The sequence below is a fragment of the Pan troglodytes genome, chromosome 6, assembly GCF_028858775.2.
Source record: "Pan troglodytes isolate AG18354 chromosome 6, NHGRI_mPanTro3-v2.0_pri, whole genome shotgun sequence".
Classification (NCBI taxonomy): domain Eukaryota; kingdom Metazoa; phylum Chordata; class Mammalia; order Primates; family Hominidae; genus Pan; species Pan troglodytes.
Genome location: NC_072404.2, coordinates 145,066,777 through 145,091,101, shown reverse-complemented (window position 1 = coordinate 145,091,101; position 24,325 = coordinate 145,066,777). Strand labels below are relative to the sequence as shown.

Sequence of the window (24,325 nt, the reverse complement as noted above, 5' to 3'; positions counted from 1 at the left end):
TTCTCCTGCCTCAGCCTCCTGAGTAGCTGGGATTACAGGTACCCACCACCATGCCCAGCTAATTTTTGTATTTTTAGTAGAGATGGGGTTTGACCATGTTGCCCAGGCTGGTCTGGAACTTTGGGAGGCTGAGGCGGGCAGATCACCTGAGGTCGGGAGTTCGAGACCAGCCTGACCAACATGGAGAAACCCTGTCTCTACTGAAAATACAAAATTAGCTGGGTGTGGTGGTACATGCCTGTAATCCCAGCTACTCGGGAGGCTGAGGCAGGAGAATCACTTGAACCCAGGAGGCAGAGGCTGCGGTGAGCTGAGATTGAGCCACTGCACTCCAGCCTGGACAACAAGAGTGAAACTCCGTCTCAAAAACAAACAAACAAACAAAAACCCCAAAGGACAAAACCCAAAAAAACCCCACTCCAAACCAGCAAATGCTACATCCTCTCTTTTTTCTTGTAGCATCATTAGGAAAAGTGTCAGCTATATTAAAAAATGCTGATGCTTTCTTAGCAGCTCTGCTAAGAGGCTTATTAGGTTGGTGTGAAAGTAATTGCACCAACTTCAAATATGCCATTACTTCTAATGGCAAAAAAACCCACAATTACTTTTGCACCAACCAATACTTACGAACTTGTTAATCTATTTTGTTTTCCCCCATCTACTTATCAGGAATGAAAGATAGCTGTATAAATCTGCGATAAGATCTCAGACAGAAGAGTGTTTCTGAGGTGGCCAAGTGCCAATATAATCCTTCTCTTTCATTACGTTTGCTGCAATAGGAAGGAAGAGAAAGGTCTATAGGCCTGGTTTTCCGAGGCTTGCCAACAATGGGTGTTAAGGTCTGGGTGAGAGGTGAGAGGCACTCAGCAAAGAGCTCCTCAAGTCTGAGTGAATGCCTGTATCTGTCAGTCCTGGAGGTCAGGAGTCCTGGAACACAGGGGGTTCTGGGGACCAGCAGAGAGGAAGGCAGAGTGAAGAAAAACAAATGGGCTGAACTGTATGACTTCTTACATTAAGGTGTATAAGATGAAGAGTATTGAGATAACTATGTTCAAAAAATGAAGTAAAGGGCCGGGTGTAGTGGCTCATGCCTATAATCCTAACACTTTGGGAGACTAAGGCGGGAGGATCATTTTGAGCCCAGGAGTTTGAGACCAGCCTGGGTAACAAAGGGAGATCCCATCTCTACAAAAAATATAATTTAAAAAATTAGCGCAGTGTGGCAGTGCGCACCTGTGGTCCCAGCGTCTCAGTAGGCTGAGATGGGAGGATAGCTTTAGCCTGAGGTCAAGGCTGCAGTGAACCAGTCTAGGTGACAGAGCGAGACCCTGTCTCAAAACAAACAAACAAACAAACAAACAAAGGAAGGAATTAATCTGGTAGCTTTCACCAGCCTTAGGCAATTCTACCTACATCTAAATGAAAAGGCATCTGTGAAAATCTTTATATTGAACCGAACCATGAAACTCCATCCTAAGAGACCAAAGACTCTATTGAAAAAGACAGAGAACATAGAAATAAAGTAATGTGAGTGCTTGGGTAGTTCCTTTAGTGTCGGGGTAGTGTGGGGTAGATGTCCAGAAAGAAGTCTTCAGGGTGCGCAGGTGCTAGGTGCAATGTCTTCATCAGGTCTGCTTTGGTGATCCAGAATTTAAACTTCTGGCTTGCATGGGTCATTATCTTTTTTTTTTTTTTCTCAAGACGGAGTCTTGCTCTGTCGCCCAGGCTGGAGTGCAGTGGCATGATCTCAGCTCATTGCAATCTCCATCTCCTGGGTTCAAGCGATTCTCGTGCCTGGAACTCCCGATTCGCTGGGATTACAGGTGTTGCCACCATGCCTGTCTAATTTTTTGTATTTTAGTAGAAACAGGGTTTCACCATGTTGGTCAGGCTGGTCTCAAACTCCTGACCTCAGGTCATCCACCCACCTTGGCCTCCCAAAGTAGTGGGATTACAGGTGTGAGCCACTGAGCCTGGTTTTTTTTTTTTTTTTTTTTTTTTTTGAGACAGGGTCTTGATCTCTCACCCAGACTGGAGTGCAGTGGTGTGATCATGGCTCACTGCAGCTTTGACTTCCTGGGCTCTAGCAGTCCTCTCACCTCAGGCCCCCAAGTAGCTGGGACTACAGGTGTGCACCACCACTCCTGGCTAATTTTTAAAATTTTTTGTAGAGATGGGGTCTTACTATGTTGTTCAGGTTGGTCTTGGACTCCTGGACTCAAGCAATCCTCCTACCTCAGCCTCCCAAAGTGCTGGGATTACAGGCATGAGCTACTGTGCCTGGCCTATGGGTCATTATCTCTAACTTGAAAAACACCATCCCCTAGGATACTGCTTCATAACCTCACCTGCCCCCGCCACTTCCCAATGGTTATGGACTTCATCAGGCTCCATATGCAGTGGTCCTCTATCCCTGCTAGTTCCATCCCACAAACTCTTTCTACTTCAGAACTGAACGATATCCAAATTGCTCTCAGAAGAGTCATCTGCTATTCCAATTTTGATTTAAACCATACTCTGAAATATGGGATACATGTTTTCCCCTAAGTAGTATCTGTTTCCAAGTTAGTTCTATGTCAACAAACAGCACCTTGTTCTGCTATCATCTGGTTCTTCCTGATAATAAACTCTTTCTGATTAAAAAAACTTGGCCTGGCCAGGGTGTGGTGGCTCATGCCTATAATCCCAGCACTTTGGGAGGCTGAAGTGGGAGGATCGCTCGAGCCCGAGAGTTTGAGACCAGCCAGAGCAATATGGAGAGGCCTCATTTCTATTAAAAAAAGAAAAAAGATTAAAAAAAAATGTGACCTACTGGCAGATACCATAAGCTTGTCTGCCCAGAAGTGACAAACATAGGCCGGGCACAGCGGCTTACGCCTGTATTCCCAGTACTTTGGGAGGCTGAGGTGGGTGGATCACCTGAGGCCAGAGTTCAAGACCAGTCATGGCCCATCTCCATTAAAAACACAAAAATTATCTGGGCGTGGTGTGGCACGTCTGTAATCCCAGCTACTCGGGAGGCTGAGGCACGAGAATCATTGGAACTTCCAGGAAGCAGAAGTTGCAATGAGCTGAGATTGTGCCACTGCACTCCAGCCTGGGTGACAGAGCAAGACTCTGTCTCAAAAAACAAAAACAAAAAGAAGCGACAAACTCTGGCAACAGGACAGAATCCGAAAGAATGATGAAAAAGAGAACCTCTAAAAGTCTAGCCAGATATCAAAATTGCTGATTAAGAGGGAAAAATCTGGTTCCAATCCCAAAGTAAATACTATAGCACTGTGGGCAAAAATGTTAGAAGACAAGAGGATTATCAAAGTTACTTGGATCATATCCCATATGAGATTCATTCTTTGGATTCCCAAGGGCAGATGAAATGATTGGCCTTTGCCTAAAACTGCTGGGATACGGCACAACTCAAGGGTCTGATTTGATACAGAAATGCTGCATTCAGAAAGAGATAACTTCCAACTCTCAAGGCCTGAGTTCAGCAAGTACTGGCAGTCACAGACTGAGGATCGCCTGCTTTGGGGGAAATACTGGCTTTTAGGATGTGAACCAGAATTTTCCCAGATCACAAATGTAGCCAACAACATGAAATCACACCAAATGATTCACACAACCCAATGCTACTGAAAAGAGGCAGCTTCCAGTAATCAATAGTAGCGGGTGTGGTTCAACTTTATTGTATGGCTGAACGGTTCTACTTGGCTGAGAGCCAGAGGGTCCTTGGACTTACCTATAAATTCATCCATCTGAAAAGGTGATGCTGGGGAGGAGCCAGAATTATAGAGCAGTCTGTTCTCTCCCAGACAGGTCAAGTCGATTAGAATGGATAATAAAGTTTCCTACTGAACCCACATGGGAAGTTATTTTTAGCAGTTCCATAGTGAATAAGAGCAATCACACTTCACATGAATGCCACATAAGCCAGATATCCTACCCTTTGCTCAGGGTGCCTTAGGACTCTGATGAGGAATAGAAAAAGGTAAAAAAATAGAAGTAGGATTCTAGCTAGAGAGAGAGGTTTTCTTTAATTCCAACCATGGTCCATTTCATCCTGAAGATGTGTGGCTATAAGATGTCCTTTGTCCTACAGCATTCTGGTTGAGATCAACTCTGTCTAGATTTAGATAAGTTCACAAAAGCCTCTTTCCCTACAGAAAAAGTAGGCTATAGTTTTAGAATTGAATTTGTTTGGCATCTTTGGAAAATGATTCTCAGAAGCCACGATGGCTCTTTGCATTTCCTATGTTATTCTTCTCTGGGGGGACAGAGGTACTTTGTTTCCTCCTATTCCAAAGGAGGACACAGCACTATGTCTTTCTTCAAAGACTTTTCCAACTAACAGAGCATTCGGTTCTTAGGCACCTACCATAAACAAAGTGCCAGGTACTTTTCTTTCTGCCACTAATGCCATTAAGGAACCATCTGCCTACATGATGAAAGTATGTTATTTATCTATCCTCATTCCAGGATTGCTTTTTTTTTTTTTTTTTTTTTGAGACGGAGTCTCATTCTGTCACCCAGGTTGGAGTGCAGTGGCGCAATCTCAGGTCACTGCAACCTCTGCCTCGCGGGTTCAAGCGATTTTCTTGCCTCAGCCTCGCACATCACCATGGACAGGGTTTTGCCATGTTGGCCAGGCTGGTCTTGAACTCCTGACCTCAGGTGATCCACCCACTTTGGCTTCCCAAAGTGCTGGGATTAATAGGCATGAGCCACCGTGCCCAGCCCCATTCCAGGACTTTAAAGCAACAATTTCCCCAAAGCCATGGAGTATTTAATTTGTCCTGCTTAATTATATATTATTTAAAAATATAACAATCACATAGGGTCTCACAGAACAGATCTGGCCCTCCTCTTTGACCCAGACTTCTGAGGCACTTCCTTGGGCAGCTTGTCTTGCCAACTGACTCCTTACCAACGTGGACCCAAAGAACTGGGCTGAAGTTGTATATTTTTGCCACCATATTTCTATGAATTTTATCCCTTTTGCTTATTCAGGATATTCACCAATGTCCAGGAAGTCAAAGAGCTGGGGAAGAAGCTCAGGGTAGGGGCATGTAATTGGCTAAATCCAGAGGTCCTTCGTGAGGCTACATATAACAGGAAGCAGAACCACAGTACCAACCAGAGAGGCACCGGCATCACAGCCTGCTGCCTGACCCCAAGCACAGGTGAGACAGTGGCGCCTTTCTTGATGTAGTCAGAACTTTCCATGATGGTCCTGCCCATGAGAGAGTCTCTGCTACAGTAAAGGACATTGATCTACCCTATCCGATGAGACAGTAAAAGACAAAATGTGGCTCACAGTGAATTTTAAGGTGCTTCTCAGCAAGTCTTGTCACAAGAAGATAATCACTTTTTAAGTAACAATTCAATTAGGTAGCCATTATCATGGCATTTTCCTTCAGGAACCCCCATGTTTCCTACTAGTGAAAGGAATCACAGGCTCCTAGAATATTCCTAGGCATGAAATGTCTACCAATGAAGAAAAAAAAATCGAAGCTCAAACTCTTTCTGAAGGCTTTGTTGCCAGTCATGTCAGGAAGGTTTAAGTGGAAACAGGGAAGAAATTTAATAAAATATTTATGCTCTCTTACCATTAGCATCTTGGACTCCAGTAAGTGCTCCGACGGCTGCTGCGGTTTCCCCAGACAAGACGATCTGTCCCCCACCTTGTAAGGTGGCCTCAGCCAGGGTGGCGACAGCATGGGCGGCAGCTTCGCTGCGGGCACAGGAACAGGAGAGAGGGGGATGTGTAAGATGAATAGAGGAACAGCACTGCAGCCAAGACAAACCATCCTTTCAATGCCTTCCTTGGGTCCTTCTACTGACTCCATGGTTGTGATCCTACCAGCAAATACGTGATAACAGTGCTAATAGATAAAGCCAAGAGTAATTTTGAAATAATATTAATGGCTAGAGAAATCTCAAGTCTTACATAGCTATAAAGCTAATGGTGAGAGTTTCTCAGAACCTCGGTAATTGAGTGTTTGAGGACAGAAGGCACTCATTATCAGTTTCTTCCTTATCAATATCAGTTGAGTGCTTGCAAGCCATAGTGGAAGCTCTGATCCATATTCACAATGCAAAAGCCATTTTGGTTGTCAATCACAAGGCTTTCCTTTTCTCTTTTCTCCTCACAGTAACATAAGGCAGACCATCTGAGACTGTCCTTTTATAGCCAAGGATGAATGATAATATGAGGAGTCAGCAGCAACCTGGACTCACTCTTCAATTAACACTAAATATTAATTTGATTTATAGTTATGCTTTTCAAATACAGAGTAATGGCTGATTAATATCCTGAAAAGTCCAGCTCTTCCCTTTGACTCACTGTATATCCAGGCAGGGCTAAAACGAAGACTTAAAGTTTAAAATTATCACTACAAGTCCAAACTGTATAAATATAGTTTGCCTCTATAATTACAACAAAATAATAAATCTCCCTACGTAGCACAAATGCTCTGTAGAATAGGAAGACATTAACCATTTGTTTGTAGCAAGTACTATTTTAGCAGTGTGTCCCATTTTTCTTTCTTTTCCTTGCTATATGCTTTTACTATGTGCATAAATACCCATTTTTCTTGATTCTATGATGCTACAAACTGTAAGACATACTATTATTTCATGGGCCAGTAAGGAAGAAAAATTCCTGACAATTGTAAGATTATAATTTGCCATCCAAATTTCAGAGATGTAAAAATGTGAAAAAACAGGCAATTTCATTATCCCTTCTGGTAAAGTATCAGGTGTCAATTTGCAATTACTGAGGGACTATCGAATTCCAGTAGGCGCAGAATAGAGATGGTGGTGCCATTTAGTTTAGCAGAAGTGGACAAATAAGCCAGTTGAGTCAGCTTTGCTCTGAAGCTGCAGGCTTTGCTGTAACATGGCAGTGGTCTTGTTAGCACAAGCCGTAAGTGGAGGTGGGTAAGGGGACAGGGACTAATTGGAGTAAACATGTTAGGACTGTGGGCAAAGCAACATGTACCAAACTCAATACAGTCTCCTTTACCTAAGACAGTCAGCACACAAGTAAAACAACAGATATAGTAATTCCCCTGCAAAAGACTTCTTGGTCACTGTAAGGATTTTAGGAAGCAGGAAAAGAAACCGAATGGACAGAAAAGTGACATTAAATAGAAGAATTTCCTCTTCTTACTAATTTGTCTTGCTTTTTAATTTTTATGCCTGTGTTTTAAACAGTTATCTTTTTCTGATAATAAAAGCAATATACTTGCTTTTATAGAAAGTTTGAGCAAACTCTATTAAGTATAAAAGAAAATTTTAAATATCATAATTATTTCCTTCTAATCTTAAATACAACTTCAAAAAGATAAGATAAGGCCAGGCACGGTGGCTCACGCCTGTAATCCTAGCTCTTTGGGAGGCCAAGGCGGGCGGATCACCTGAGGTCGGGAGTTCGAGACCAGCCTGACCAACATGGAGAAACCCCGTCTCTACTAAAAATACAAAATTAGCCAGGTGTGGTGGTGCATGCCTGTAATCCCAGCTACTCAGGAGGCTGAGGCAGGAGAATTGCTTGAACCCAGGAGGTGGAGATTGCGGTGGGCCGATATCATGCCACTGCACTCCAGCCTGGGCAATAAGAGTGAAACTGTCTCAAAAAAAAAAAAAAAAGATAATAATTAGGATTGTACTGTACAGTTTGAAAAATTATTTTGTTGTGGTAAAATGCACATAAAATTTACATTCTTAACACTTAAGTGTGCAGTTCAGGGAGTTAAATACACTCAGAATGCTGTGCAGCCATCACCATCATTCATCTCCACAACTCTCTTCATCTTGTAAAACTGGAACTTTAAACTGGACCATTAAACTTCCTATTCTACCATCTCCCTAGCCCCTGGCAACCACCATTCTACTTTCTGCCTCAATGATTTTTTCATTTTTGTTTTTATTTTTTAGAGATGGGATCTTGCTATGCTGCCCAGGCTGGTCTTGAATTCCCAGGCTCAAGCAATCCTGCTTTAGCCTCCTGACACAAATAGCTGGAACTATAGGTGTGTGTGCCTTTGTTGTCATATCTAAGAAATCACAGGCAAATCCAATGTCATTACATTTTGCCCCCATGTTTTCTTCTAAGAGTTTGATAGTTTTAGGTCTTAGATCCATTTTGAGTTATTTTTTGTCTCTGTGATTTTGACTACTCTATCTCACATAAATACAACCACACAGTATTTGTCCTTTTGTGTCTGGCTTATTTCACTTGGCAGAATGTGCTCAAGATTCATCCACGTCGTAGCATTTGTCAGAATTTCCTTCCTTTTAAAGGCTGAATAATATTCCATTGTGTATCCATTCATCTGTCGACGATCACTTGGTTGCTCCCATGTTTTAGCTATTGTGAATAATGCTGCTGTGAACATGGGCATACAAATATTTCTCTGAGATCCTGCTTTCAATTCTTTGGGATATGTACCCAGAAGTGGATTTGCTGCAACATACGGTAGTCCCATTTTTAATTTTTTGATGAATTATCATATTGTTTTCCACAGTGGCTATGTCATTTTACATTCCCACCAACAGTGCACAAGGGTTCCAATTTCTCCACATCCTCACCAACACTTGTTATTTTCTGTTTTTTGGATTGTGGCCATCTTAATGGGTGTGAGGTGATATCTCATTGTAGTTTGGATTAGTGATGTTGCACATCTTTTCCTGTGCTTATTGGCCATCTGCATATCTTCTTTGGAGAAATTTGGAGAAATGTCTATTCAAGACCTTTGCCCATTTTTGAATAGAGTTTTTGTTGTTGTTGAGTTTTAGACATTCCCTATATATTCTGGATATCAATCCCTTATCAGATACAATTTGCAAATATTTTCTCCCATTCTGTGGCTTGCCTTTTTCCTCTACTGATAGTCTTTTGATGCACACATTTTAAGAATTTTCGTAAAGTCCAATTTGTCTATTTTTCCTTTGCCATATCCAAGAAATTACTGGCAAATCCAATGGCATGAAGTTTTCCCCCATGTTTTCTTCAAAGAGTTTTATAGTTGTAGGTCATGGAACCACTTTGAGTTAATTTTTATACACGGTGTTAGGTAAAGGTCCAACTTCATTCTTTTGTATGTAGATATCCAGTTTTCCCAGCACCACCACTCACACTTCTGATTTCAAAACTTAACACAAAGCTGTAGTAATCAAAACAGTATAGTACTGGCATAAAGACAAACATATAGACCAGTGGAATAAAATTGAGAGCTTAGAAATAAACCTTCACCTATATGGTCACATGGTTTTTGACAAGGGTGCCAACACCATTCAATAGGGAAAGGACTGTCTTTTCAACAGGAGACCCTTGATCTGGAATTACTACTAAGACTGTTCTTTACATTTTTCATGATAGAATTTAATTTTAAAGTGCTTTAAAGTATTTATAAGAGAGACTTTAATGAATATTTTTTAGTACCTAGGCCCTTAATTTTTAATATTTTGCTAAGAAAGTTATGTTAATAAACACTACTACCAACCACTGGGAAAAAAAATTTTTTTTTTTTTTGAGATAGAGTTTCGCTCTTGTTGCCCAGGCTAGAGTGCAATGGCATGATCTTGGCTCACCGCAACCTCTGCCTCCCAGGTTCAAGCGATTCTCCTGCCTCAGCCTCCCGAGTAGCTGGGATTACAGGCACCCGCCACCATGCCCGGCTAATTTTGTATTTTTAGTAGAGACGGGGTTTCTCCATGTTGGCCAGGCTGGTCTCGAACTCCCGACCTCAGGTGATCCACCCGCCTCGGCCTCCCAAAGTGCTGGGATTACAGGCATGAGCCACCGCACCCGGCCTGGAAATTTTATTAATTACCTATGTCGGAGAAAAAAAAAGAAAAAGATACATAAATATATGACCAGCCAATTTTACAGCATCCACCTGTCAATGATTAATGATACAAATATTTACACTGTGACCTGAGACTTTATGGAAAGCAGAAAAGTATACTCTTTGGAAAAAGCTGTGTGATAGTCTGAAAAAGAAAACTGTAAATGAGAATTGTTTATATGGAATTAGGATCTTTGTTTATAGGTCACCTCAGTGACTGCTTATTTCCTGTAATTATTCTTACAATTTACAATAATCTCATCTTTATGACCATCAAAGATGACATCCTGCCACTCCTGTACATCCTGAACACACTCTGGCAGAATGAGTTTCATGGGCAGTGAAGGGAGAGGGCAGCTCCCCAAGCCTTGACAGGAAAGTGTACCTGCAACTGATCATACTCATTTCGACTTAAAGCCCTAAAAACTTGAAGTTATCTTCTTTAACTTCTTTCTAAAATATGGTATGGTAGAAGAAAAGCTGAAAACCAGCAACAACCTAAAACAATCTGGAATGCCAGGGATGAGGGGTCCAATGCAATGGGGGTGACAGGTTGACAGGTCAGTACGATTAATTATTCAATCCCCAGTTAGGGTCTTTACGTGGGGCATGAAGACAACGATGATGCCTATGGTAAGCAGGGCTATCATTTCCAGAGTGATTCTAACCTTTTACACTCAACTTTATGGGAAACGACCAAACTAAACTGCTAGAAAGATTTTTTTTTTTTTTTTCTGAGACGGAGTTTCGCTCTTGTGGCCCAGGCTGGAGTGCACTGGTGTGATCTCGGCTCACTGCAACCTCCGCCTCCCAGGTTCAAGCAATTCTCCTGCCTCAGCCTCCCGACTAGCTGGGATTACAGGCATGCACCACCACGCCCGGCTACTTTTGTATTTTTAGTAGAGATGGGGTTTCTCCATGTTGAGGCTGGTCTCGAACTCCTGACCACAGGTGATTCACCCACCTCGGCTTCCCAGAGTGCTGGGATTACAGGTGTGAGCCACCACACCCAGCCTAGAAAAAGATTATGTTCACTTAAAAAGGTGAATAGGGATTAAAAAGGCCCTGAACTAGACCACTTCGCAATTTTTAGACAAAAGTCATTTCAAAACCAAAGCTATAAATAAGAGGTTTCCATCAACCTTTTATCTGTAAGCGTCTAATCTTTACCTGTAGGAAAGAAAAGCAGTTGTACCATCCCTGACCTCTATTCCAGAGAAGATTTCTGATCTAAGTTTTCCATCCCATTTTATTGGACAAATATCACTCCGTATATAAAAGCCCCATTTTATTTTAATAATATGTCTAATTTTAAGTCAATAATATTTCATCTTAAAGACTAAGAGCAGCCGGGCCTGGTGGCTCATGCCTGTAATCCCAGCACTTTGGGAGGCCGAGGCGGGTGGATCACGAGGTCAGGAGATCGAGACCATCCTGGCTAACACAGTGAAACCCCGTCTCTACTAAAAATATAAAAAATTAGCTGGGCGTGGTGGCGGGCGCCTTGTAGTCCCAGCTACTTGGGAGACTGAGGCAGGAGAACGGTGTGAACCCAGGAGGCGGAGCTTGCAGTGAGCCGAGATCGCGCCACTGCACTCCAGCCTGGGCGACAGAGCAAGACTCTGTCTCAATAAAAAAAAAAAAAAAAAAAAAAAAGACTAAGCGCAAATTTTTCTTTCAAAATATGACTTTTTAAAAGCAAAACCTTCACAACAAAAAAAAGACAAATTCTAAAATTCCTTGAGAAGAGGAATTAATCTAAGTATTTCCCCATAGCACTGAGTCACAGCCCTGCACACAGCAGACACACAATAAATACTGTCTCAGTGTTAACAATATACTATCAAGTAAGTTTCCACTACTTTAGAAACGTAGAGTAAGTCTACAAAGCCAAATCATGATCTCTACATGCAAGGACTATACTGGCCATATTCAGGAAATGGGTTTGTAGAAGGACATGTTTAAGAGGAACTACAAGTCCAGGACAGCTTAACCAAAGAACTGAAAATTCAAATTAATCACTGTATCACAAGTAAATGATGATATTACTTCCTTTCCTCTCTGGTTGTTCAGGCTAAATAGCTTATATATAAGCTATTTTATATATACATATATATATGGTATTATATATATGTATGTATGTATATACACACACATACACACACAAATTTTTTTAAAGCTGTGATGTTCTGCTCATTTGTTCACTTTGATTCCCTTCCCACCTCCTTTCCAAAAGTGCTGATTTATTCTTTATTTTGAAAATGAAAATTAACATAGATTTTAGGTTTTTAAAGGACAATTTCTCCATACCCACTTTGGGTTGTTAGAAAGCCAGGGACTTGCAGTATGAAATTCTCTTAACAGCGTGGTTGAGAAACAAGTCTGTCCTGCAACTGTCCTGATCCCATTTTACCCTGTAAAAGATGAAGGAGCCCCTCTGCCTCCTTATTCCCCAACCTGCCATTGCACGTAGCTTCCTCTCCCTTCTCACCCTGCGCCCACATCTGCTGTTTACATTGCAGCAGAGGTGCAGGTGGTTATTAGAGAACCATGCTTGTTTTATCTGCACCCAAAACAGAGCAAGCTGCAAGAGGGCAGATTATGAAACTGCTTTGTCATCATAGGAACAAAGACCAGATTTCTCTGTGTATTTCTTACTGAGATGACTTCCAACAGCAAATTCTGTGGAGAGGCTCAGAGTGCAAGGACTAAATGATTCTACTGCATCTCGTTCACAAAGAAGCGAATGTTAAGGGCTTGTTTCTTACATCCAACCCTCCTGACTAAGACATTAGACCATGGGTTACCTCTGTTGGGTTCAGAAAGCCCTGATATTCCCCTAATAGTCTGCTATAGTCTAGTCTCTGCTGCCAGGCTTGGTTTCTTCATCCCCAGCAGAAGCTGCAATCCACCAACCCCTAACACTCACTGGGGCATCGAACTACCTGATTGCAAAGAGATTTCAACATCTCTTTATTCCTCCTCTATGCCACAGTGAACACATTCTCCTTCCTTTGGAGTAAACACTGTAGCCACCTCAGCTGCATCTGAGTTTGTTAACAAGCCCTCAGGGGATACCATTACCCACTTGCCTTTAGAAACAAGCCCTGGTCCTTATAACAAAGAGAGCCCAAATGTGCCTCATATTTTCCACTATGTACAGAGTTCCCAGGACACACACACTTCACTGGAATATCCAAGGTGTTGGCTGCAAGTCTCAATGAAATCAAGTTTTGCTGGTCTTTAATGAGGGCCTGTTAGACCCCAAGCTACAGTCGGGCGGGGAATGGGGGGTGTTACTGGACTAAAGGGACGGAGGGTCTCACTTGGCCATGCCTTTCAGGAAGTTTATCTGGGTGTTTCTCTCAAAGAGAGGGGTAGAATTGAGCCAAGTGTAAGGAACCAAGTAAGACTTTCATGTTACTGAAAAGCAACATGATGAGTACATACGTGAGTGGGGGAAAAAAGAAATGAAGAGCAACACGAGCAACATGGCTCAATGGGCTGAAAAAAATGTTCTGATCACTAGGGACTAACTAGGTAACTCTGAGAAGATGTGTTGTGTGTGTGTGTGTGTGTGTGTGTGTGTGTGTGTGTGTGTGTTTCAGTTTCCTATTCCTAATCAACCACCAATCTCTGGCCATACTTCTTTTAAAATGAAATCACTTAGGCTGGGCGTGGTGGCTTACGCCTGTAATCCCAGCACTTTGGGAGGCTGAGGCGGGTGGATCACCTGAGGTTAGGAGTTTGAGACCAGCCTGACCAACATGGAGAAACCCTGTCTGTACTAAAAATACAAACTTAGCCGTGTGTGGTGGAGCATGCCTGTAATCCTGGCTACTTGGGAGGCTGAGGCAGGAGAATCACTTGAACCCGGCAGGCGGAGGTTGTGGTGAGCAGAGAACATGCCATTGTACTTCAGCCTAGGCAACAAGAGTGAAAATCCGTTTCAAAAAAAAAAAAAAGAATCACTTTACCTCCATTCTTACTACTTCAGTTTCCAAGACCTTAACAAGGCGCTCCTGGAGTGCCTCTTCCTAACTGATCTTCTAATCTCCTCTCACTATAATCAATTCAGAATGGACAACTCTTAAAATACAACTTAAATGATAATAACTATAATTCTTGAAATGCTAACTATAGGTTGGACACCGCGATGAGAATTTTATCTATATTATCTCATATACATGATTCTGTGTGATGAGTCTTATCCTCATTATAACAATGGGGAAAACAAGGCTCAGAGGTTATGTTTCTCAGGATCAAATGGTGGAGCCAGGATTCAAACCTGAATCTATGTGACGTTGGAACCCTGCTCTCAGCCACCATACTATACAGCCTCATACAGTGAACTGTATACAAATCCATCACAGCTCTCTAGTATCTATCATAATCAATCTAAACTTTCACTGATTTTATATTTAGGGGAGGTGATCACCCTCCTCTGAATTTCTACAACGTTCATAGTCTTTACCATACAATTCAATAGTGAGTTACACTCTAAGTAATACTGTTTGCTAAGTGTTTTACTTAAATCAGTCTCCGCAATAAGAGTATGATTTCTTTGAGGGCAGAGTATATGCTAGAGCACTCTATTCTCTATTTACAGCCTTACCCAGTAGAGCTGGCATGCCGCAAGAGTTCAGCCCTTACTGTATACAAGACACTGACCTAAGGATTTCACATGGAGTAATTCAGTTCTCATAACACTCCTAGAAGAATGTACTGTTATCACTCCCACTTTACAGAATAGGAGAGCCTGGCTACTGAGAGTTCAAATCAACTGCTCGATGCCAAACAGCTTGTAAGTGACAGAGCTGGGCTTCAAACCCAAGTAGTCTAGTGTCAAGGCTCACACTCTTGACCATTAATTTAAATGCCTGAGTCCATTAAAAATAAAATTGCATCAGGAATGAAGAAGAGGGAGAATGATATGAAGCTGATCTTTCCTGTCAACAACCAGTAGAAAGAACCAGGCAGGGAATAATACAATCGAGTTTCAGAAACCACCTCTTGGAGCATCCCATTTGGCAGCACCCTTCCTAACATACCTGAAGAAAAAAGTTCATTATTTTCCCCAATAATCCAGAACTTATTTATCTTGAGCTCGCTGATAAGCAAGGGCAACACATTTTTCTCAAAAGCAAGTAAAATCCGCCATTTGCTGCTTAAACATGGATTAATACCCCCAACAAAATGCAGTTTCTTTTGTAGGGCAAAAGGACAATAATCCGAAGCCTCTTAATTTGTTCTGTATCCCTTGAAAACATGAAGCACTCAAGCCTTACTGCTTCTGCTTACTGGACACAGAATAGGATAAACGGGAAGGCTTGACCAGCTTGGGCTGGAAGTCAGAAAGGCTGCACTGGTTGTTGGGGCTGGGTGGCGGCAGGAATGAAGAATGATGCGGAGATGATCTTTCCATCAACAGCCAGTAGAAGGAACTAAGCAGGAAACAATACATTGAGTTTTGGAAACTACCTTTTACTGGAGGATTCCATTTCACATCACCTTTCCTAAGCACACCTGAAGGAAAGAAGTTTAATTTTTCTTGGTAAGGACTGACCTATTATAGGCCAAACTACAATATCGTATGGGCCAAGAGTGTTAAGTTCCAACTGCCAACTGTGGCAAACAGAGACACATTTCTCCTTAAGGGGCCTCCACCCATATCTGCAGGGACAGATTTGCGATCCTCATTTATTCCCACACTCTTGCCACCACCTGTTAAGCGCCATAGTGACTGTAGCTCCCTGCTGCATCTCCTGAGAAGCTGCCACTGCGGCCTCTGCCAACGATGCCACCGCCTGGGTGGCCTCTGATGCTTGCGTCGTCTGGATGGTCATCTCACCTCCCTGTAACGTGGCCCAATTTTGTTCCACCTGAGGCAGAAAGGACAAGATAGTAAAAAAAACAAAGCCACAAAAGTACAATTTTACAAGTAATTTTTCTAATAATTGCTACTTTTTGGCTAAATACACATACTCTTTAAAATTAACATGACCTGCAATATACAGAACAGAGCTTTAAGCATGCTACCTTTTGCATAAAAAAGGGGGTATTAGAATATATACCTGAATTTGCTTGCATTTGCATGAAGAAATTCTGGAAGGACACACAAAAGCCACTGAATATATTCTCTGGATTGTATGTGTGGGGTTGAGAGGAGTTGGAAACAAGTTGGATGGGAGACAGAAAGCAAGACCTTCCACTGTACCTTTTTTTTTTTTTTTTGAGAGGGAGTCTCCCTCTGTCGCCCAAGCCGGAGTGCAATGGCACGATCTTGGCTCACTGCAACCTCCACATTCCAGGTTGAGCGATTCTCCTGCCTCAGGCTCCCAAGTAGTTGGGACTATAGGTGTTTACCACCACCCCTGGCTAATTTTTGTATTTTTGGTAAAGATGGGGTTTCACCATGTTGGCCAGGCTGGTCTCAAATTCCTGACCTTAGGTAATCCACCTGCCTCAGTCTCCCAAAGTGCTGGGATTACAGGCATGAGTCACCACGCCCGGCCCACTCTACACTTTTAAATACGTTTCTCAATTTACTTCCCGATGTATACATACTTCAAAACAACATGTTGTGCCAGATAAATATATACAATTTTTTGTTAATTTAAATAAATACATAATAAAGTTTAAAAATATATAGGCTGGGTTGTTAGAAATGGGCCATGAGAGGAAAAAAAAATTCAAACTATACCAAAATTTCAAACTGTATCAAAGGGAATATGATACCAGTACTCTAGACCCTTTGTCCAAAGGGTCTACAACTGTGCCTATTTTCTCTTTTATTATTTTTTTATCATTATACAGTATTTCCATGTAATGTACCTATTTTCTCGTGTACCTTTGTAGAGCTATTCCTGCTATATGGAAGTATATTTACACAGACACACACACACATTCACCCCATTTCCCCTTTCTACTCCCTCCTCTAAAATAAAAATGGCAGCATATTCTACATATCTTTTGTATCTTGCTTTTTTCACAAACAGTACATCTCTGAAATGATTCCATTTTGGAACATATAAAACTACTTTACTCATTCATGATTCTTAAAAATGGCTGCATACAATTGCTTTTTTTTTTGTTGTGGTTGTTGGAGACGGAGTTTTGCTCTTGTTGCCCAGGCTGGAGTGCAGTGGCGCGATCTCGGCTCACTGCAACCTCCGCCTCCCGGGTTCAAGCGATTCTCCTGCCTCAGCCTCCCAAGTAGCTGGGATTACAGGCACCCCACCACCACACCCAGCTAATTTTGTATTTTTAGTAGAAACGGGGTTTCTCCATGTTGGTTAGGCTGGTCTTGAACTCCCGACTTCAGGTGATCCACCTGCCTCCACCTCCCAAAGTGCTGGGAAGCATTGCATTATATAGAAACATCATGATTTATTTAACAAGTCATCTTTTCATGCACATTTAAGTGGTTTACAGTCTTTTGCTATTAACAAACAGTGCTGTGATGAATATCCTTATATACTATTATACTTTGTATATTACATGTGAGTCTATTTATAGGGTAAATGCCTAGAGGTAGAATTATAGATCAAAGTTATTTGGCATGTTTATTTTTGATAGAAACTGCTAAACTCAGAAACTAATTTTTTAAAGTGTAGCAAAAACTGCTTTCTTTTTAGTAGGGGAGAAGTTATGAAGACTCTCCCACTGCCCACAGCAAAAAACCCAAAAATAAAAATCATACTCTCTGGTGACAGGATACATGAGAATCCAGGTTTGCCAGGCCTACAGAGTCTCTCAGTCTTGGCATGCTAACATTTTGGCCCAGGTATCCTTGGTTGTGGGGCTGTCCTGTGCATTGCAGGATGGTTAGCAGCATCCCGGCTTGTACCCGCTAGATGCCAATAGCACCCTCCCCAGTCAGGACGGTAAAAAATGTCTCCAGGTATTGCCAAATGTCCCCTCTGGTCTGGGGTACAGAACTACTGATTTTAGTACAATTCTCTGTGTTTAGAGACTTAGTTCTGAATACCTGTATCTAGTTACTTCAGTCCGTTTTGCTCAATAAATACTGGTTGATTAATTACCCACCCTCAAAACTGAAAAGCAGCAGGGGCAGTAAAAGCAATTTCTATTTGGAAGTACAGCAGGTGATCCATCAGCTCAGGTGTATCTGTCTTTGGACTCCTGGGTCTCAGGACCTTAGCAGTGCTTACTGCAGCTCTTGCTATTCCTGCTTCACATTGCTGGGGCCTAGTGAGTAGTTACCTTGTGCCTGCTTGTTACTGTGTCCCAAAGAAAGTGCTCCAAGCTCTAGGAGGTAGATATTTTAAATGCTTCCTGCTTTAGTTATATTACCATACTTAGATTATGATAATGCTTTTCAGAATGTTTGCCAAAAGCCTCTCAGAGAAAGAGACATTCCTTTGAGTTACCTTTGTGTTTGCCCTGAGTTCTCATGGGCAGTGGATTGTGCCAGCAAGCCTTCAGGGCCCATCACTCCTGAGGCAGAGATATCCTAGAGCTGCAAAATTGCCCCTCAGGAACTCCAAAGCTCTTGCTTTCCAAGGTTGGTTGCTTTGATCTCATTGCTCCAATGAACATCACTGCCAACACTGCCACCGTAAGAGGCAAGCTGCACTATCAATTCTTAGGTGGCTGATGAGTCCGCTCAAAACATCCACTGAAGCCGGGCAGTGCTGTTGCCTACTGCTAGGGAATGGTCTTCCTGTTTCTGATCTGCCCCTCTATTTCAGTCTGGCCCATGCTGCTGCTCTCACTTGAGCTTGGCCCAGTGAGGCTCTCTCAAGTCCTCAAACTCCAAAGGCAGCAAGTCAATATAGACACTTTTAGTTACAACTATATTTGTAGTGAAAATAGCATTAGAATGCTGCCATATACAGTATAATTTAAGAAAGTTAAATTATATGCCATGGAATGACAGTAAACGGTGAAGAGAAAATAGGAGGAGAAACAGAGAAGAGATTTCTAATCAGAAACACGGCAGGTGATCAAGAAATCAGCTCAAGTGCCAGCATCTCTTCGGAATTTCCTATTCCTGAGTCTCAGTGCTTTCTTAAACTGTGTTTACTTGAGCTCTTGTTGCACTCCCTTCCCCAAAGAAAGGGCCACAAGCCCTAGGAGAGGAAGATATTCAGAAGATATCTCATTAGCTACTATGCATTTCTGAGAGAGGCCCACTACCACAAGGCCCTTCAAACTGTGGCTGTTCCATGCTTTCACAAGTCAATGCACTGAATGTGTTGCTCTCTTTGACAGGATAGAACTCCCATCCCTCTCCTTTGTTTGGCTAGTTACCACTCTAGTCTAAGCTCAGGGGCTACCTCTGGGAAGTGTTTCCTGAGACAATTCCACTCCCCTGAAGTCCAGATGAGAGCCTCTCCTCTGCTGTTCCACAGCACCCTGGGCTTGCTGCTAGTAGACGCTTATCTCACTGCAATTGTTCTTTGCTTTTCTCTACCGCCTACCTATGTGCTCCTTAAGGGAAAGGGGAGTCTTTATTATCTTTTATCTATAGTCTCTACAGTGCCTGGCACAGGGCTCAAAAAGTGTTTACTGAAGGGATGGATGGAAAAATACTATTGATATTTTCCTATTTGTTATTCAGCCTGCCCATATTTAAGGTAAACTGACATTCATAAAAATGCACCTAAAATGAGTTATGCAATTCAAAACTGTTACATATATTGATGGTTCAGTTTAAAATTCACATCTCTAATGTTTTTGCACTTTGGCTTTCTCTTCTAACAGAATTATATATACTATATATCATCCTAGCACTTTGGGAGGCCGAGGCAGGCGGATCATGAGGTCAAGAGATCGAGACCATCCTGGCCAACATGGTAAAACCCCGTTTCTACTGAAAATACAAAAATTAGCTGGGCATGGTGGTGCGTGCCTGGTGCTACTCGGGAGGCTGAGGCAGAAGAATCGCTTGAACCTGGGAGGCGGAGGTTGCAGTGAGCTGAGATCGTGCCACTACACTCCAGCCTGGGCCACAGAGTGAGATTCCGTCTCAGAAAAAAAAAAAAAAAAAAAGGAAACGCAACTCCATTAATGTTATAAATATCATGTGTCAAAAACAAATTATTTTATACAGAAGGAAACGAAGTTACTTTCTTTAAATAGTACCAAGAAACATTCAGTAGAGAGATATGGTTGATAACTTTGTCTAAGCCAAAAACTAACACATCTCCTAACTGTACCCCTCGTTGTCTTTTCCACCTCTTTCAGACTTTAAGGAGTGTCATCTTGTTCTAGTGTTCTGGGACTGCCAAATTCTTTGCTTTGCTAATCCATATCCTTTAATGATGTTTATATACTTAGAAAGTAAGTGTCCTGTCAACCTTCACCTTTCCTCACCCAATAACCAAGTTTTTCAGTGTCCCAAACTTTCCCAGGCTCCTTAGGTGGAAAGGAGGCACATACGCTTTGCAGCATCCCTTACAGGAAGGCTAGAGTTCATTCACGTAGACATCTCTCTTCCCCACTAGACTGGAGTCCCATGACAGCAAGGATCCTGTGCGAATCAACTCCACACAGCTGCAGCTACACAGGGGTTTGGCACATGCAGGCTGGCCAAGGAGCCTGTGGTGCACTCTCCCTCCATCTCCCAGCCATGTGGCCTTTGCCAGATCTCCCCCTCTCCTGAGGGGCACAAATGAAAGTGACTTTGTGGTGTTCTAAGGGGAAATGCTCCATGGCTCTCAACAAAGGTGAGATAATACTCTTAGCTTTATTTCTGATACTGCTCTTTGACATCTGTTGGCTATTTTTCAAACTTCAGCACACCACATCAGTATCTTCAAGGGAAACACTCATGGTGACGTAACAAACCCCTTCCTTCACTGTTGCATCTTCACCAATGGCTCAGAGCCTAGGTAATGTTTTTCTCAATGCATTATCCAGCTTCAACACTGCTATGGGACTTTGGGCAAATCATCTAAGCTCTGTTATGTCTCGGTTTTCTCATCTCTAAAGTGAAGATGATAACAGAACTTTATACTTCATAGGGTTGAGTGTTTAGCCCACCAAGTGATCAATAAAGGTTGGCTGTCTTTAGGTTAATGTCCCATAATTATCCCAATTTTGGTAAGGAAGAATTCTCCTAAGAAATCTTTTCAAAGGCATATTTAAGATGTAATAAATCATGTTACTGACTTGCAAACATATTTATCCTTTCAAAGAAGGCTTCCCTTAGTCAGTTCCAGTTTTAATGCGTCATTTTTTTTTCATAAAGACCAAAGATGAAATTCTTTGGGATTCACAGCATAAAAATGGTAAAGGGATAATCCCTTTGTATTGTGTATAATACCAAATGCTATACATTCAAATGTAAAATTCTAAGTTCCTGACATACTAATCCATGAATCTTAATTGTTACAATTAATACACATAGCATAAGACACTTTCCAAAACTTTCATGGTCTCATGCTCTTTAAAAGGTTTAAATGAAAGAGTGCCGCAGACATGCAGGCTACTCCATCTTCTGGATCCTTGCTTTTCCCTCATTATACATTCAAGTATTTAAGAAGATGCAGATGGAATCTCTTTCTTACCTCTCCATCAGCCACGGCAGAATAATTCACTTGGGCAACGGTGACCGTGGTTGGCAATTCTGAAGCATCAGCCAATGTGGCTACTGTTGCCCCCGTACCCACCTAAAGAAAAATATGGAAAGTGGTCAAGTGTCAGTGGATGGATCCTTCCACCTCTTTACTCAGAAGCTGAGACTCATTTAATCCCAAATTCAGCACAGATAACAAAGAATATGCCTTATGATGTGAAATCTAAAATCATAGCTCACTAAAATCATAGTTCAGAGACTATCACGAGTTTCAGAATTTTACTTCAACCAAATAAGTCCATATGAGAAAAGCTATCACATCGCCACATCCATGCCCAGTGTTGGTCAACCAACTTTCTATTCTCACCTCAATCTGAACTTTAGAGGTTCCCAATCAACAAATTGTGTTTTACCTCAGAAGAGGTCATTCAGAAGGAATATTCCCTAATCACTGAGAGTGAAACTGTAAAACAGAAGTCATTTTAAGGCCAGACATGGTGGCTCACATCTGTAATCCCAGCATTTTAGGAGGCCGAGGCAGGAGGATCACTTGAGCTCAGGAGTTTGAGACCAGCCTGGGTAACATAGCAAGACCTCATCTCTACTTAAAAAAAAAAAAAAATTCAGCCAGGCCTGGTGGCATACACCTGTAGTCCCACTACTCGGGAGGCTGAGGAGGGAGAATCACTTGAGCCCGGGAGGTTGAGGCTGCAGTGAGCTGTGATGAGAGAGAGAGATCTTGTCTCAAAAAAAAAAGAGCCCTTTAAAAGTGCTTTGTTTTGGAAATGTCCAGGAAGCTACTCATAGCTCTGTATTTCGCAAATGCAAAGAATTTAAACTATTCTTCAGAAATCAATTTCAGGTAGGAAGATCTTGGGGAGCTATATAAAGTTCATACAAGAGTTCGCACAAAGGAAACTTTCCCTAGTCTGAGGTGAGGTGCCCACTGATCCATCTCAGAAGCCACAGTCTGGTAGCCCTCAGGTTTACTCACCTGGATAAGTGAGACAGTGCCATCAGGGTTACTAAAGGTCTGGACTACAGTCTGTGATGGTACAAGATGAGCTATACTATGTGTGGCTGTGGCCTGTGTTTGCGTTTGCTGATCTTCAAAGGCATACAAAAGGTCTTCCCGCCCATGCTGTTTATAACAGTTTTTAACTATGGTCCGTAGTGCCTGGGTCCATGAAACCTGTCACCAAATGACCGGAAAAGCACATTAAGCCACAAAGAACTTTGGTTATTTAGTCCCAATATGCAATAAGCAGCTACTTCTTTATCAAATCAAACCAAACCAAACCTCTTATTAGACTCTCCTAGGATTACCTCCCACAGACTGGTTCTGGTAGAAAGAAGCTGAGTACGAAGTATCAAAGAGGGCTTCTCATTGGTTTCTTCTTGATCAAAGTCTAGTTTACACCCTATTCCAACCTGAGGCCAAACTCTTAACCTTCTTGCAAAGAAAGATTATTCTGATCAAGAATGGCATATTAAGATTCTCAGTAAACTTCCAAGCTAAATGAAAAATAAATACGTGGCCAGGCATGGTGGCTCACGCCTGTAATCCCAGCACTTTGGGAGGCTGAGGAGGGTGGATGGCCTGAGGTCGGGAGTTCGAGACCAGCCTGACCAACATGGAGAAACCCCATCTCTACTGAAAATACAAAATTAGCTGGGCATGGTGGTGCATGCCTGTAATCCCAACTACTCGGGAGGCTGAGACAGAAGAATTGCTTGAACCCGGGAGGCAGAGGTTGCGGCGAGCCGAGGTCACGTCATTGCACTCCAACCTGGGCAACAAGAGTGAGACTCTGTCTCAAAAAAAAAAAAAAGAAAGAAAGAAAAGAAAGAAAAAGAAAAAGAAAAGAAAAATAAATACGCAAAAAAAGTAAGGAATGGTAGGTAGTTTAGTCTTTCTTATAAAAGTTTTGTTATTAGCAGACTCAGCTGGCAGACTTCATATCCCTCTAATTCCATATTTACATTTTTCAACAATGATTTTTAGTAACCAGAAATAAAAGCATTTCTAAGTGTTCAAAGTGATTAATACTTTTACTTCAAGTTTCTTTGACTTTCCCAAGCACTTCATAAAATTAAAACTGCTCCAAAAGGCAACCCCGAAGACACATTTTAAATTCATCAACTCAACCCAGTCTTCTCTTTATAGTATAGTGATGGAGCGACAAATGGAAAAGGCTATAAATCAAAGAACATCAGTCTTTGGAGGGACAGGCTTAACTATTACACAAAGACTTTCTAGCACAAGATGTAGAAATGACAAAAATTGAGGTGGTTAATTTAGGATGGAAAAGCAACCAGGCAACTCAGTCAGAGGAACTCTCACCCTCTGCTTTTGCTCTTCTGTGCGGACATCACTCCGGACATTTGCCCAGGGGATATCTTCAGGCCACCAGATGGGCTTGCAGCTTTCTTTCCCCCAGCCTGGTTTTCCCCGACCTGTAGAGTACTTGAGCATCTCTGGGATAAATGCCCGAAGCTGGGCCTGGAAGAGAACAGTGTGGTCATCAATACTCATGAAAGACATCTGGGGTGTGTTTATGACTCCTTAAATTCTAACCTTATAAAACAGAGAGGTTTCCAGGAAGGTCCCAGAGAATTCTAAGATGTGACTGATGAAAACCCACTGTTTTCCATAGGTTCCTATATCTCCATGGGTGGTTGAGAATTATAAATATGTTGGTAAAGTGCACCTTAGGCTGCATTTTGTAGACTTGTTCCTCTAAGAGTAAGAATATCTACCCCTAAGTTTAATTTCTGCTTCCCAAGATATTACTGGTACTATAGCTTATTTCCCTTCTACAGTTTTCATGCATGTAAGGTGCCAAACTCAGGGTGTTTTCAACACTGTTCTGGAAGTAGGAATCCATGCAATTAGATAAGAGAGAAATAAGAGGTGAGCTGATAAAAT

General features: G+C 42.0%; 1 protein-coding gene across 11 annotated transcripts in view; it reads right to left on the bottom strand.

Moving 5' to 3' along the window:
- The window catches only part of NRF1 (nuclear respiratory factor 1), a 145,340-nt gene that overhangs the window by 24,116 nt on the left and 96,899 nt on the right, over positions 1-24,325 (bottom strand). For all 11 annotated transcript variants that reach the window (XM_003951128.5, XM_001155756.7, XM_063815011.1 and 8 more), the window contains 5 exons: positions 23,741-23,899; positions 22,391-22,588; positions 21,389-21,490; positions 15,576-15,733; positions 5,607-5,731 (listed from right to left, as the gene is read on the bottom strand). In XM_003951128.5, coding sequence (XP_003951177.1) covers positions 5,607-5,731; positions 15,576-15,733; positions 21,389-21,490; positions 22,391-22,588; positions 23,741-23,899 — 742 coding nt within the window. The remainder of the gene's footprint in view (positions 1-5,606; positions 5,732-15,575; positions 15,734-21,388; positions 21,491-22,390; positions 22,589-23,740; positions 23,900-24,325) is intronic.